Here is a 16,959-nt window from a genome sequence, read left to right as displayed (position 1 = left end):
TCAATTTTTTAAAAAAAAAACTGAAATAAAAAATTCTTCTCTTATCAAAGCCTTAGCGGCAACGCTGCTTCAGATGTTTAAACAACAACTGTTGCAAAATGGCTGACTGCTAACGATAATGCATCGCGGTAAAATACAAATAATAGGTATAACGTTTTAAATTTTGAGTAACCGTCATATTGATTTATCAGTTATCTCATTAATAATGAAAAATAATAATAATTTAATTTACTTTTTACAATTCTTATTTCTTATTAATCATGTATTACATAAAAAACTATAATAGCCGTAATGCGCTGGTATCAATAGAATACAGTTTATACTAATTTAACGTTGAATCACAAAATGTATGCAACTAATATTGTGGTGGAAGTTTTTGGATAAAAAAATACAATATTGAATATAGAATAGATAAAACTATAGGTTTAAATTTTTATAAAAAATTATCTAATGGAAATTATACGGTTAAAATTTATTAATACTGTGTTATAATTCTACAGTTTAACAATTAGGTAGACATTTTTAATACAGTTAATGCTGTTTAAATGTTAAAAAAAAAATGTTTTTTACATAGAAACCGTCAACTGATGTTAGATAATAATTTTACATACTTTAAAATTATATTTAGTTTTTAAAAATAAAAATGTTTAATTAGTAAGAGAATACTTAATGAATATATAATATTGACATTATCTATGTATATTATTTAGTTTTTTCTTCTGTTGCTATGATTACTTTAGAATTCAATGTTATAACTTACAGTTAAAAATATTGGTATTTTATATTTTTGTTTTTTATACATTTTATTACTTTAAAACTAACAGTTCAAGGTTATAACTTTATATGATATAACTTACTAGCTATGTTTTTATACATATATTTTTTAGTTGCCATGGTAAATACTGTGTTGCTATTAAACATAAGTTTTCATTTTTTAATAATAATCAAGTGTTCAATATATGTTTTAAAATGTCATTACAAATGTACTCAATTTTATACATAAATTTAGTATGTGAAATGATTTATGTTGTGGCTGAGCGATTAAAATCCCAAAGAGTCCCCCTAGATAAATCTAAATTAGGTAAGTCTTGCCTACCCCAGGGGTCTAGAATATAGTTCTGCAAATTTTTAAATTTTACTGAAGTAAAAAATTGTGACGTTTTAAAATTGATGATAATATACAATTATTTGATACTGAAACTGTATTTATTTTGTTAAATTAATATTTTTTTTGTATGTTTTGCTTTTTAGTTTTAAATGATATAATAGCTGCATCATTCAGTTGTCCCTCTTTATTCACTGTGTTACCAATATTCAGCAGGGAGATCATTAATGGTAAAATATGTACTGCTGCACATTCTTCCATCATGAGATTGAATGAGCCCAGCATGGAAAAATTAATAGGATTGATAGAAACTTCAGTAAAAATGCAAATGTTCTCGGCTAACGGACCGAGGCAAGTATTGTTATTGACGTTAAACCATTTGGATTCAGTTCGTGAAATGACATGTATAAAACAATTGAAACAGACTATTGATCTTGTTCAGCATAACTTTTCCCAAGTAATTTTCTTGTATCAAATAAGCTATAACCTGTACAATTTGATGTCAACAAATTATACATTTTTTGAAAAAAGATTTATGGAAAAATGACAAATGGAGAAATTATAAGAATACGCTATACTATACTTAATTACCTTCAAGACGTACACATTAAAGTGACTACGTTCATTAAAGAAGGACTTCAAAGATACAATGGATCGTTTGTAGCTATTGGAAAATGGACTATTCCACATGGTGATATTTTCAACAAAACAAAATATATATTTCATAAGATATTATTTTATTTTTAAAATATAATTATAATGTCATCATTATACAATTGTTTCTCATAAAATAACTCAATACTCAAATCAAAATAAATCAAATTTATTACACATTTATCAATATTTAACTATACAAATATAATTATTTTAACTAAACAAACTTATTTACTTTAGACTGTGAAGCACCAGGTGTAATACGAATTTTCAACAAAAATGGTACACTCAATGATATAAGTACGTTTCATCCAATATCTTTCTATAAAGTAGAAACAGAAACTGGATCATTGGAGCTTAATAGTCCACGCAAGACAAATCTTGGTCTTTCGTTGTAATTATAAAAAAAAAGTTTAATTAAAAAAACAAAACTAAGTAAAATTCTATTCATATACACAGGTTTAAAATAAATTCAAATGACGATGAGCAATCCGAAAGGTCAGATCCGTTATTTTTCTGTCAAACTATACGCAACGGATACAAACAAGAAATGGATCTTTTTGTCACTCAATTATTAGGAAATGAAATATCCAAAAACAATAATGACGGTTTGGATCTTGAATTGCCCGATCCTTTATTATCCACAACTCGAAAGTAATTTCCTAAACAATAAAAAAAAAAACTATTAATATGTGAATGAGTTAAATTGTACAAACATTTTAGTAATAATAATAAAAAACTATTTTGTATTATACTTTAATATTGTTTTGACTCTTAACACTAAGTTTGTACTTGTATAATGCACTATTATTTACATTTATTTACTAGTTAGGTACTACTAGCAGTTAGTGCTGGGTGGTTTTATGATTAATTGCTTAAAAATAATTTATTAAATATATATATTTTAAAGAAAATTGATTAATCGAACAATTATTGTTTCATATTAAGATTAATACCATTTTTTTTTATATTACATTACTTTGATTGATCAACGATAATTGATATTTAAATAATAATAAATTATAAAATGTAATAATTGCACAACCTTAATGGTAATATTAAAACATATTATTAAATAATACCAATACTAAAATAATTCTTTAGGTAGTTTTAAGGTTTTTTTTTTTTTTTAGGAAAGCAAAAGATGTCAAGATAGAAGAAAATAATACTATACAATTAACTGTTAATGCTCCCACTTTAAAAAATATAAGAATCCAAATGAATGACACTGCTTCAAGAGAAACTGAAGACGTAATGAACATGTTGCAATTATTAGAAATGGAATAATTACATTATTTAATTGTTTTACTGTTAGTCGTAGAGATTGTTACGCTCCAAATCTCTGAATTCCAATATGTATGTTTTTAAACGTAGCTTGAGTATTTCACGACAAATTTCTTGATTATGGTCTGGATTTGTAATGCCCATACAGTACAGTTGATTTTCATTTATTCTTATAAGTGCTCGACCAATGATCTCATGCTAAAAAATAATAAATGTTAAAAATATATTATTTTATTAAATGTTACACGTCATATTATAATAAACTGAAATTTATATAAATATATACATATGTTGATAAAAAAATATAAATACCTGTAAAAATTTGTCACCGTATAAAACGTAATAATCGTAACAATGACGACGAAACCATTTTTGAACATCTTGAACAGTCCATTGGTAAACAACTTTAGGCCGTGCTGCTCGGCTGTTCTGTAAGTCAAATAAATATTTAAAATTAAAAATAATCAACATGTAATTATTTTGTCAAATGATATCCTCTTAATCTACCTAAAACTGTATATATTTATTGGCTAAATACCTAATTATTCAAAACTAATATTAACCAATTAAAGTTCTCAGAACACCAATACTACTTTTATAACCACAAGTATTTACATGAACAAAGTTAGTTAGTTGTACCAATCTCCATTGATTCATTTTTATCTTACATATGAATTTTAGATTCCAAATATGAAGACGAATTTTTATTTTTACAAATATTTATACCTTTCTGAGAAAATTATTTTTTTTATTGAAAATAATTACAAAGTACAAGACCCGCATATCTAAACCCAATATTTTTTATTCCTCAGATTCAACTTGGTCAACCAATACTTCTTTTAGATGAAATATGAACATTTTATGTGGTATCTGTAAATGTTCTGTTGTCTTTGAGTAAAAATTGTATTTTTCCATTTTAATTTGTATTAAGCAAAGTTGACCATTTTCCGAATTTCAATATGAGTTCTGAGTAGACTAGTCCTAACTATATGTGCGCTTGCTTATACCACAGTTTATCATTAATGAAAATTGTTGTTGCAGAACTACGGCACCGCACGATGAGGGTATAGGAATGGCTTATTCATTCTTTATTATGTACGACTGTATCTGTGTTATTTTAATTTTTAGCAGCAAGAGTTATAAGCAAAATGTAAGTCTTGATCAAATAATAACAATATACTAAGTATAAGCCATATCATAACATAGTATTATACCCAGTTACTACTTACCCTCGGTTTAATAACGTTTTGATTATCTTCCAAAATCATATTTTGATTTTGAGAAAATACGTTTTATCTGGAAAATATTAAACGATATTTACAGAACACCAAATAACAAGCTACTGCACGAATTACGTTGTTATTTGTTTTAGCATGAATATTTTGGAATTTGTGTTGTTAGGTAATTAAATTAATATTATCCTTTATCAGTTCTTTATTTTACTGTTGTCATATTATTATTATAGTACCTACTATAATAATAATATACCTACTCTGTCTCACTTATTATGTCAATAAATATTCAATTGATGATAATACGAAAAACTCAATGATACCTACTGTTCATTATAATTGCCTACCTTTAGCCCCTTAAAATAATAATAATCAATACAGCGTGCACCAAATATAATATTGTTTGAAATACTAACATTAAAAGTCCCAACTTAAAAATATTTTAACTTTTAATGCGTAGTTTATGAATAAATTGCTTATTAGTTATTGCATCTTAGCCTTAAATTCCACAAGTGTGTTAAACTAATATTAATTAAAATTAAAATTAATCTATATATTAATAATTATATAATTTGTTAACAATTTTTATGAGCTTTCATGATATTTGAACATTATCAAGGCCAATTATTTTCAATTTGTATAAGTACCAAAAAAAAAGTAATAATTAAATAATTTATTACCGACATCCATATAATTAATTAAGTATTTGAAAATAGTATTGGTTGGAAATAAATATCAATTTCAATTTTTTATTTACATTTATGGTAACAGTCAACAGAGTACAAACCATAACGTTTGTTTGTAACATTGTAACTTAGTAATTTTATCAGTTTCCTGAAAATATTCGTTTTTGTCATTTTTATTATGTTGGTACCCACTGTTACCTTCCTTCAATGATTGATGATACTTTGGCGCGGTAGTTGAAAATTGGCCACGGCTCACGCTATGACGCGCAGTGTGTATTCATCAGCTTTTAAACAACCATACTACTATATTAGGTCCACTCCTGGTGATATTAAAACTGAATAAACGAGAAATAATAATTTAGATACTAACTTTATTGATGAACAATGGATGATAGGACGGTTGACTTGATTTTTGCAGGATCTCTTGAAAACTTGCCTCCAGTCAGTTCAAAAATAGTCAGGATATTTACAAGTTCAACATTTACAGGCATAATAAACATTTTGCCCTTGAATATTTTAATATAACATTTAAAAAAATAATACTTTTCAGATACAACAATGGAAAGAAATACATTAATGGCTCAATGTTATCCAAAACTAAAAGATTTTTGCCGAGAAAAACATGGATTGGAATTTCAGGTTTGTGTGATTAGATCCAAAATTCTTCATTTTTTTTCTTTTTGCTAAATCTGAACCTGGCCTCAAGATTTTCTCTGGGATGTTAAATCGCCTCCAAAGTTGTTAAAACAGAGTTGTTATATTTTCAACGGGTTCTGTACATTTAAATAATCTCCTAAAAATAAATTCAGAAGACTTAAAAAAGATTATATTTTTATGTATTTTCTTTAATAAATTCAGAATTGGTCTCATCATTATTATAGAAAATTAAGTTTTTCGTTAAATACACATTCAAATTAAAACTTTATTTACGAGTATGTGATTTATAAATAATTGTTTAGCACTTTGGATGCTATTTAAAGAACCAATTAACGTGTTGTAAAATATTTTTTTTTTGTTTCTAAAAAAAACATAAACTTTTTTGAATAAGTACTATATTATAAGGCTTAAATCGGCCTTACCACCTCAGACCCGAATTTCGATTTGTTTTTCAAAACTAAGCGTTTCCGCAATTTTTTTTTTCACCATCGTTTTCAGCATTAAAAAACAAATTGATTGAAAAAAAAAACCGAAATTCGGGTCTGGGGTGGTAAAGTCGATTGGTTCCGAGAAGTTATTGAGCTTTTCAATAAAACAAAAAATTGAAATACTTTAGGTGGACTTCCATTTTAAAGTTAACTAAATCAAAGAATTTTGCAAAAAAATAAATAAAACTTAATTACGAATTTTCTTCGATTATTAGTGTTATTAGTCCCTATTTTATTTATAGCGACTCCTTAGGTTTCATGTTTATGGGTATTTAGCATGCACAAGTTTCTAACAAAATAATAAAGGATTTCAATCGATAAGTTTTATGACCTTGACGTACTAACGCGTACCAGTTACCGCCGGTACTCGGTATAATTACTATTCGGTACCTGTTCTCAGGTGGTTGATATGAGATGGGGAGTCCGTGACGAAGCAACTGATGATCACATGACTACTGAACTATGTATGAAAGAAATTGAAAACTGTCAACGGTTATCAATGGGTCCCAATTTTGTGGTAACTCAGTTCGAATTAATTGCATAAATTGTTTTGTAACACTAGCCAACGTCGTTTAGGTATTTCTTGGTCAAAAATATGGGTATCGACCAATACCTACTTACATTGTATCTTCGGAATTGGAGCTGCTGAGAGAAGAGTTGGTAAACGTAGGATCAGACGTCTCTCTTTTAGACATGTGGTACAGGAAAGACAGTAATGCCGTTCCTCCCATATCTGTTCTACAACCGATTTCTTCAATTCTAATCAACTTCAATAATAAAGTAGTTACTTACGGAAAATTAATTTACAGTTGATTATTTATGTAAAATGTTAATTTTATAGCGAATACCAAAACTTCAACAACAAGACCAGGCTATTTGGTGGGATACATTAGCCAAGATGCAAAAGCTCTTTAGGAAAGCTTCAATAAGTTTATACAATAGTGGAAAAATCGATAAAGATACAATGCACAATTATTATATGTCAGGTATTATGACATTAGAAGTTTAAACTTCAAGTTGAAACCAAAATTCTATTTTATAAAATAACTAAAATATGAATACATATTATATAGTTACCGAAAGAGAAGTAATAAACGGAATATTAAAAGTTAAAAATACAAAAAATCATTGTCTCGCATACGTGCGATACATTAACAACATCAACCTCCAAAATCTTAAAAAAGCTTCAAACTTCCTGGATATAGTCAACCGTAGTATTGATACAGAAGCATCTCGTCTGTTGGCCAACTTACGAGATGAACGTCTAGTGCAGAAAATCGAAACTACCAATTTCCAAAAGTAAATTTAATCATGCTCTTACAACTTAAGTAGCGAGTTATGTGTTCTTAATTAGAATTTAGATAAGTAATAATAAAACATATAAAATGTTTGGTAATAAATCATTCATAATATGTGTTATTTACTAAACTTATTCACAAAGCTTTTTGTTTCCTATAACATCGTTTACTTGATATTCGATCATATAATTCTAATTATCTTATTTATTGACATGCAAGACATAAGTCCTTTTCTTTAGAGTATAACTTATATTTTTCAATCTATTTTATTTAATCATAAATGTTATTATAAATGTACTGTAAGCAAGCTGCAACATACAATTAAGATTTGAGTTTATATAATATATGTTTTATGATTTGCTAAAATCATTATTAATAAATACCACCTATTTAGAAATGAAAATGAACAGCACGCAAATACGTCATTAAACTAGAAACCGTTTTAACTTATTAGCTATGTAGCTTAAATTAGGTTTAACTTTACCACACCTTCACTCACTATACCTAACATCATTCGTTCTCGTGCGTAGTATATATGTATATGTCTTTATACTATTTGTCTTTGTTTTGTATACACAAAGCATTTTGACTATTTCATCAATTTATTTTTTTTTATTCCATATGAATATTAATATCACTATGAAGTAATCTATAACATACACCTTATTTCTTAAGTGTCATGATACGTGGTAAATACTAACTTTAAAACGATAGTGAATAGCATGTAAATTGTAATTGACGGATATCCACAGATTAAGTAGCATACGCCATCTAGCTATCAGAACTGAATGTTTTTGAAAATTCCAAAAAATCTAGTTGTTAATGCCAGACAGCGTCTGTAAAAAAAAATAAAAGTTTAGTTATGTACTTATATAACTAAACTTTTTAATAAAATAAAAACTGAAACAACAAAAACAAATTTTTTTTTAAAAATTTATAAAAATAACATACTTTACTTTGTGCTATTTAATAATCTTTGTTTAGGTATTCTGTAGAATGGATTGGTCGGGAAGGTTTAGACAATGAGACTCACCAGGAATATTTGCAAAACTTCATTATGCATTTTTACAAGAATATTACCAAATTAGTTGATAGAGCCATGAGGAAGGAAGATTCTAGTCCTCAAGGCCAAATAGTAACAGAAATATTACAACATTTACATGCGTGTCATAACTCAGTTAAAGTTGGTGTTTCAGTAAACATTGATAATTTACTTATTAAATTTTATAATTTAACGAAATTGTGTGTATACACTAAGGTGTTTTATGGCCGCGAAGACAGTTTAACTCATATTGAACAATACATGAAAAGCGATTGCGAAAAACCAATGATCCTTTTTGGTGAAGGAGGCTGTGGTAAAACATCACTTTTGGCGAAAGCGGCAGATCTTAGCTATTTAACGTGGTTTAACAAAACTGCTACTAAACCACTTTGTGTAGTCAGATTCTTAGGAACAACTCCAGATAGCAGTACACTAACGCCAGCATTAATATCTATATGTCAACAAATATCTTACAATTACATGTTGCCATTTGATGACATACCCGATGATTTGGTTCCATTGACAGCGCATTTCAAACATCTATTAACATACGCAACCCGAGACCAACCCCTAGTTTTATTTTTAGATTCAGTAGATCAACTTACTGGCACGCAAGATACCAACAACGTATCTTGGTTACCAACAAGATTGCCAAATAACTGTAAAGTTAGTAGTTAAGGGTTTTCGTCATTTAATATTTATAATTGGAGTATTTAATGAAATTTGTTTTTCTAGTTATTAGTATCAGTAGCAAAAGAAGAAGGAAATATAGATGTTTCTCGGGACTATCATGTTTTGCGCAGGATGATTGATGACGAGGAACAATTTATTGAAGTTACAGCTCTCGGAGAAGAGCTTGCCGAAGAAGTAATCAGGTATCATTTTTTTTTTTTTTAAATAATTTTACTGAAATTTATTTAGAAATTCACTGTCGATATTGGCGCAGAAAATGGATGGAAACAGCCCACAGAGATCTAACTAATTGCCAATGGAGACTTGTATCGAACGCTATAAATCTGTGTTCTCTCCCAATTTTTGTAAAACTTGTTTTTGCGGAAATATGCCGTTGGCGAAGCTATACTAAATCTCAAGAAACGCACTTGGCTTCAAACGTAATGGACTCGATCATGATGCTGTTTGAACGAATCGAAAAACAACATGGTCGATTATTGGTTTTTCACGCTTTAGCTTATATAACAGCATCTAAAAGTGGTCTTTCAGAATCGGAACTTGAAGACTTAATATCGTTGGATGACAAAGTTTTAGACGATGTTTATCAGTACCATTTACCTCCAGTCAGGAGAATTCCACCTTTATTGTGGACTAGAATTCGTAATGATTTACCAAATTATCTATCGGAAAGAGAAGCTGACGGTGTTAGTGTATTAAATTGGTACCACAGGTGCATATACACAAACTAAAGTGATACAGTCATGTGAATTTGTTCTAACTTTTTCAATATTTATAGACAGTTTAGAGATGCAGCGCGGGAACGATATTTCAAAAATATGAATATGGTTACCTATTTCCATTCTTCTATAGCCGATTATTATTTAGGAATCTGGGGAGGAGGAAATCCAAAACCTTTTAAATATACGGAAATCCAAAGACATAGGTTTAATTTACAAAATAAAGAAGGATCAGCGGATAGGAAAGTTCCTGTGCAACCGCTTGTATTTTATTCGAAGGAAGGAACTGCTACTAGGTACAATTTAAGAAAGGTAAATTCTGTCACGCTGAAAATATAATATGAGTATGACCAAGCGCGCCCGCGGGATAAAATGCCACCCGGGGTAAGATCAAAATTCTAAAGCCAAATCAAAAAGGTTATTTTAAATTTTAATATATTTCTAGTGTCTTCATTCTAAAATAGCATAACCTACATAGAAAAAAAAAACATTATGTCATCACATAAGGTCCTTATATGTGTAGGTTTACAATATAATATTAATATTTTTTAAATACATGTTAATATAGATGTTACAAATTAATTATATTTATATTAATTATCAAATAAAAATTGTATGCGTCTTGGTTGCATACAAAATGATAGTATAACATCTTCAATCATTTTTTTTTTTTTTTGCTTTTTAACAATGTCTTTATGTATGTACAATAAGGCTAAACCATTTAATCTATCTTCAGAGATTGAATTACGCATCCATGTCTTTAACCTTTTTAATGAGCTGTAAAAAAAAGTTATATTGTAAAGATGAATGAAATACCCGAATAGACTTTTTTATTTACAATTATATTTGTACGACATGCAGTCATGTGTAAACATTGTAAACTAATAAATACGTTCAAGATTACATTTTAGATTGTCTAAAAATATAATAATTTTTACTAAACTTCTAAATGGATCTCAATAAAATTATGTTATAATTAATATGCATGGCATTAAATTAACAATAGTTTTAAAAAATTCCCAGTAGGGGCAATGGTCTCTTTGCCCCCCCCCCTGCGGGCGCCCTTGAGTATGGCTTATTATCATAATTACTAAGTATCGCGTTTTGTTTTAGTTTGGAGAACTACCGTACCATCTTGTTCGAGCTCATCGATTTCAAGACTTATACAAACATGTATTATTTAATTATCGTTGGTTACATGCGAAATTATCTTCGTGTCCTTTGCAAGCAGTTCTTAGTGACTTTGAAGATGCATGTGCAAATATTGACGATAGAGATGCGACTAGGTAGAAAACAATTATCTTTTTAAAAAATTACGTTTAAAATTTAAAATTATAATAATTGTTTTAATGATGCCATAACTAGCCAAGATGAATTGAAAGCAAGACAAAGGTCAGGTTTTGGTTTTATTAATTGTATACATCATATGTAGGATATGCCAAAACTGACGTGGCAATGGTCTAGGATACCATAAATATTAATTTCTGAAAAAAATAGTATTATCTTTTTATACTACTATACCTTCTTATGTTTCGAATATTTAGAGAGTTAATTCTGGTAGCTGACGCTTTAAGGCTGGGCGGAGCGATATTGAGCGAATTTCCTGATATGCTTGCTCCTCAGTTGATCGGTAGACTTTTACCCGAAATTGGTCCAAACCCAAATATTAAAAGTTTACTAGCAGAATGTGATCAATATGGTCCTGACAATTGTGCACTTATACCTTACTACCACTGCTTACACACTCCAGGAGGTCCATTAAAAGTAATCCAAATCAAGCTATAACAATATGTACGCATGAATATTAACTAATTATTGTTTATAAACTTCAGTACTCTTTGGAAGGTCACCAGTTTGCCGTGTTCGACTTTCAAGTAACATCAGATTACAGGTACATAGTTTCAATTTCAAACCGATTCATCACTTGGGATTTATCTACTAGCGACATGACCCGTAATGTAAATCCTGGTCTAGAAGGAATCATGCAAGCACTGTGTTTAAGTCCAGACAATCGTTATGCCGCAGCTTATACTAATAATAATCAAGTAGTAAAATATATTTTAACAACTTGAATAATTTGTAAATAAAAACATCGTACGTTTAGACTGTCCTATTAAACTGTCTGACAAGTGAATTCATTGTAATTGAAAATCCATTTGATAATGGTGAAACAGTAACAGGTGTTAACATGCTTAACACACATTTATTTGTCCATGGATCTTCTTTGTTGTGTAGATACGATTTGAGAGGCAATTTAGAATCAAAGTGAATATTAATTTTCATGTAAAAGCTAATAAATATGTTATTAATCTTGTATTCATTTATAGAACTCAAATTAATGAAAATCCTGATGAATGGGTATTAATGTCAATAGAATTTACAACATTAACATTTAGCCATTTTATTTTTTGGTCAGGCAAAATGGATGATACCAGAATAATGATGCGAACAAACAAAGAAAACTTCAACTGCCCTCCATTTATTTTCCATAGTGCTATGGCCATAAACAATCACAAAATGACATTATATTGTTGTTCACTGAATAAATCGTACGATGTATCCCAATTTGATTTTATTGATAATTTGTGGACTTTAACTAAAACTTTACAGCCTGGTATTTCTTACACTTACTGATTTTTTTCATTTTAACTATAACTTCAATTTTTAGTTAGGAATAGTACAATTCTTCAACTAAAACTATCCGAGGACTCATCATCGCTTTTGGGTACAACCTCAAATGGTTTTTGTGTTTGGGATTTAACTTTAGAAGACACTAAAGTGTTACCATTGCCTCATGGAGTCCGAAATATTACTATAAATATGATGCAGTCAAATTCTTGTATGCTGTCGGCCGACAAACGTTTCCTGATCGCTGGAGTTCGGTATAAAATTGATTGATTCGACTCAGTAGCTTCGTTTCTAAATATCGTTGAATAAAATGAATTACTTCCAGGAAAATGCTATACGTTTGGAATATGGAAACCGAAAAGCTAATCAAAGTATTAGATGCACATTTTGGTCGCATTATTTCATTACTGCCATTGACTACGGGAAACTGGAACTCGGCTATAACATCGTCCATCGATAGATCGGTTAAAGTTTGGAATATTAATAACATATTCGAACAAGTACACGTCATAGATCGACACGAACTACAAATTGATTCCATCAGGTAAATATTATTTATTAGTAACTTAGGTCTGACTATGGACGTACAGTAAAAGTGTACAACATAAATGAAGCTATAAAGTACATTATACTTATGATTAATATATCGTGGGAAATTATACGCATATACATATTTCAATATTTGATATTCCTCGACAATGTCCATCCTTAAAGAATATCAACGCTTAGATCATTGACTTTACGTTTTTACGTCTACACTATATGTAATCCCTCCATCCAATCGGGTCTCAGACGGTTTATAGATTTGACAGTGTTGGGGGTTTCATTCCCATAGTTCATCAACAAAGGGGGAATAGGCTCCGCTATATATATATATATATTTGTAATCCCAAATAAATAATATTTTAGCGTTATCAGTTATTATTACTTTTTTAAGTTTATCGCAACAATCCGGTTTAGCTGCGACCGTAACACGAGGTTGTGTAGGCATCTGGGACGTTAACACCGGCAAATTGGTTCAACAGCTTGCCGACAACCTTTTGGGAGCCATAGTTACTCATGCATTGATCACGCCTGATGGTCGGTATATTGTGTGCTCGGAATCGGGAAACTTTATCGTATGGCATCGTATCTTGTGCCGAGTGGTATTCAAACAACAAGAACCGGGCATACAGCAAATATTGCTTTTAGACGAAGCGACTAAATGTCTCGCCGTGTCAAAACCGGAAGACGTAAACGTGGAAACCCAACAAACCGTCGAAGCCACGGTTATCGTCAGATCCATCCCGGACGGCAAAACTATCTATTCGTTTGTTTATCAAATACGCAATGTTACTGGAATGGAGTTCAAAAAACTCGTCGTATCCGCGGACGGTTTGAACTTGATCGCTTTGGTCAGCGACAAAGGACATCGGGAAGCGTTACACGTTTATAATGCAATCAACGGTCAATTTGTTAATAGAATTGTTCTACGGCAATCGGGAATGAAGGTAGGAACTACGAGAGATTTTTTGGGTTGTTTATTGTTTGAGACTGTGCATTGCATTAGGTATACTATAGTCTATAACACAAAATGCGTACACAGGCTCAGACTGGGCCATTAACATTGGTATAGCACAACGGGCCGCCATCGAGAAATGACCACCTCTCCTAAATTTCCCAATGGTAAATAACTCTTCAACGTTTGGCAAAGTACGGGTTTTTAGATAATTTTAAATCCCATACTTTAATATTTTATAAATTTTATATAGGTTTATTTTTTAAATATCCTTTTAAAATACTTCAGATTGTAGGATTATAAGTATTCAATAATTTCCCCCAACTCTTTAGAGTGCAAGGATGCGTCCTGGCAAAAATAATGGGTTGGAAAACCTCCAGTCCGGATTGGGGCATACATTATGAAACTTTATTTACGCGATAATCTGACTTATTCACATACACAGTATGTTATAATTTTGTGAGATCATCGTGATATTTAGAAACTTCAATAAATAATAAATTACTGTATGAAACGTTACTTAAAAAGTGGGGAAGGCGAAGAGGTGATTTATAATTTGTGTGACTCAATAGTATGTGTGTTTATTATTATATTATAATATACGGGTATAAAAAAAATGTGATTTTAATTGTTTTCATAATACCGCTTTCTCCAAAAATAGGTAGGCACATTTGTTAGGTTTGATAGTAATTTTGGTATAACGATATCTTCTTCTCTACTAAAGGCCTTGCCTTGTCGTTGCAAATCTGGTTCTCCTCGTTCTTATGTTTAACCTTCATTGCTTGATGTTTGGGAAAACTAATGCAGTGGTTTCCCGGTGCCTTCTGCATTATAACGATATAATATTGGTATCTCCGATTTCGTGTATCGCCATTTAATTATAATATTAAATAATATATTTACTGTACATGCATTTCATAACCTTTGGCATAAATAAATTCTATATTATTTCTTATATAGTTTATAGTTGACGATTCCCAATATTTTTGGTTTCCATTTTTATTTTAATAATTTAAAAAATTTGATAAAACTTTAAATTGAAATTTGTCGTGCCCAAAATGTGTTTTTGTTTGATTATAGGACATTATGTTTATTGTGGCAATGCCGCACAGGGCTAATTTAGTTGCAGTGATTAATCCCGACAAAGGAATGCTATTTGACGTACGCACCAAGAAACTTTTCAAGTCTATACCAAAATGGGGAGGATTTTGTACTAAAGATGGGAAATACGGTCTGTACGCGCCTACTCGTGGAGGTTTAGAACTTTTGGAGCTGAAAAAAGGAACTTCAATAAAAACGTTTATACCAAGAGTAGCAGAAGGAGTATTCACAGTTATTTGCATGTTTAACAAAACTGACGAATACGTGTTGTACTACCATAGCGGGAAAAAAACGTTGCGAGTATTTCGGTTAGTGGCGAACACCGAATTTACACCATTTGACTTTTGCATTTTTTTATTTGACTAAAATATTTCTCATCGTCAAAAGCGTCCTCGAGGGGTAGAGTCAACTCCCTCCTCCGATAGTTTTTACATTTCTAAATTTTAATTTTAACATAAAGGTTCTCAAAAATGTAGTACAAATTTCAAAAAAATTTCGAATTCTTAGAAAATGCCAAGAAATTTTCTACTTTATGATTTTTATACATCTCTAGTTAACATAAAAACCACTGGAAATTTGTTTTATTATTACTACCAAACTAGTACCCAAAATAGCCAAAAATTAGGGGAGGGGATCTAAAGCCCCCGCCGTATGAAATTAATAAAAATGTGTCCCGCCCCCTTTAAATTGATATAGGGGCGCCTTAAACATAATATTAAATACGAATTTTTGTAATTTTAACTCGTATTTGTTTTTAAATTACGTAAAATTTATAAATTGGTTAACGTTTGTTAATATCGTATGTTACATGGTATGTTCTTTGAGTATTTACAGGGTTTAGTTAAAAACCTATACTAAACCTATACTTACCTTACTTCTTTACTAAACCTTAGTGAAAATGTCAATAAAAATAAATAACAATACGTCAACATTTTACCTATTAACTTGTAGGTATTTTCATTTCAAAAATTGTTGAATTCAATTAATACAAAAGTCAAATGTCGATTTAGTGGAAAACCCTCTCCCCCAATATATATATATATATGATTTAAAAAATGTATTAATAGGCTGGATGACGCTAAAATGTTAGCCAATTATCGAGTACCGGCAGAATTGAGCGCCATTGATACAACAGAAGACGGACGCGCCGTCGTTATAGCTACTGTAGACGGTTGTCTTACTGTGCTGGCTATAGCCGATCCTAACAAAGACATGTTCTTGTCAACATTGCCGTCCCGCGATGAGACGGTAGGTATTTTTTTTTTTTTTTTTTTAATAAACATGACTTAATATACATGACTACATTGGTACACCGGCCCGAAAATAATTATTTAGTGGAAGAAAAAAATGGACAAACAACGTACCGCAAAGTTGTTCAAAGCCGCAGCTGCCATTTCCAAACTGTGCGTATCCGTATGCGAACCGAGTTCACACGAAGAAAGTGGAAACGACAACACTGGCCATCTACAGACATCAAAAATATTATTAAAAGGATAGTAGATTAACTACATAATTAAAAGTTTAAAATTAAAATTTTAAATACAGACTATAATATATTCTACCATTAATATGTGCAATTAGGTACTTGAAATGTGTTTTTTTTTATTTTTAAGTTATACCTTAGACTAATTCAACCAGGGTTTACACCTCATAGGCGAAACTTGGGCACGATTTCAAGGGAACTATACATCTTTGTCAGACTAAGTAGTCGATTTTGCATGCCGCCCCTATATGCCACCTGGTTGGTCACCTTTTTTTAAAGTCATGCTACTTTAAATCATTACCATTACAAGGTAATTTAAATTATTTATAATTAATAAATAATAGTTCTTATTATAAAAGCATTTTTACTTTATTTATATTTTATCAATAGACAC

General features: G+C 30.0%; 3 protein-coding genes across 7 annotated transcripts; 2 read left to right on the top strand and 1 right to left on the bottom strand.

Moving 5' to 3' along the window:
• Positions 1-27: 27 nt before the first annotated feature.
• On the top strand, positions 28-3,284 carry LOC126841704 (protein OSCP1). 2 transcript variants are annotated; one of them, XM_050578296.1, is made up of 6 exons: positions 28-146; positions 1,252-1,562; positions 1,637-1,796; positions 2,000-2,153; positions 2,219-2,413; positions 2,893-3,284. In XM_050578296.1, exons 1-6 carry the CDS (start codon positions 119-121, stop codon positions 3,044-3,046), a joined length of 1,002 nt encoding a protein of 333 aa, XP_050434253.1. In that variant the 5' UTR covers positions 28-118; the 3' UTR covers positions 3,047-3,284. The 2 variants fall into 2 exon arrangements, with proteins under 2 accessions (XP_050434253.1, XP_050434252.1); XM_050578295.1 differs by lacking the exon at positions 28-146 and adding an exon at positions 853-1,081.
• On the bottom strand, positions 1,868-5,000 carry LOC126841705 (protein aveugle). Of its 4 annotated transcripts, none has more exons than XM_050578299.1 (5): positions 4,956-5,000; positions 4,273-4,339; positions 3,356-3,472; positions 3,051-3,241; positions 1,870-2,421 (listed from the first exon to the last, which is right to left on the bottom strand). In XM_050578299.1, exons 2-4 carry the CDS (start codon positions 4,309-4,311, stop codon positions 3,071-3,073), a joined length of 327 nt encoding a protein of 108 aa, XP_050434256.1. In that variant the 5' UTR covers positions 4,312-4,339; positions 4,956-5,000; the 3' UTR covers positions 1,870-2,421; positions 3,051-3,070. The 4 variants fall into 4 exon arrangements, with proteins under 4 accessions (XP_050434258.1, XP_050434256.1, XP_050434257.1 ...); XM_050578300.1 differs by lacking the exon at positions 4,956-5,000 and adding an exon at positions 4,399-4,525; XM_050578301.1 differs by lacking the exon at positions 4,956-5,000 and having other exon boundaries at positions 1,868-2,421; positions 3,069-3,241; positions 4,273-4,529.
• Positions 5,001-5,190: 190 nt separating this feature from the next.
• Positions 5,191-16,890, top strand: LOC126841701 (NACHT and WD repeat domain-containing protein 2). Its single transcript, XM_050578292.1, has 22 exons — positions 5,191-5,448; positions 5,512-5,600; positions 6,507-6,623; positions 6,683-6,886; positions 6,948-7,092; positions 7,180-7,405; positions 8,389-8,587; positions 8,663-9,112; positions 9,182-9,321; positions 9,393-9,848; positions 9,915-10,167; positions 10,969-11,141; positions 11,400-11,619; positions 11,688-11,900; positions 11,960-12,120; positions 12,183-12,469; positions 12,524-12,737; positions 12,809-13,027; positions 13,421-13,973; positions 15,062-15,390; positions 16,150-16,330; positions 16,418-16,890. The coding sequence occupies exons 1-22, from the start codon at positions 5,346-5,348 to the stop codon at positions 16,577-16,579; spliced, it is 5,094 nt and encodes a 1,697-aa protein (XP_050434249.1). The 5' UTR covers positions 5,191-5,345; the 3' UTR covers positions 16,580-16,890.
• The last annotated feature ends 69 nt before the right edge of the window (positions 16,891-16,959 follow it).

This window comes from Adelges cooleyi, unplaced genomic scaffold (assembly GCF_023614345.1).
Source record: "Adelges cooleyi isolate 19-005CV unplaced genomic scaffold, UGA_ACOO_1.1 ACOO_flye_CR_arks_rails_tigmint_CR_PRNA_41, whole genome shotgun sequence".
In the NCBI taxonomy this organism is placed as follows: domain Eukaryota; kingdom Metazoa; phylum Arthropoda; class Insecta; order Hemiptera; family Adelgidae; genus Adelges; species Adelges cooleyi.
Note: the sequence above shows the minus strand (reverse complement) of the source record. Positions and strands in the feature narration are given on the sequence as shown.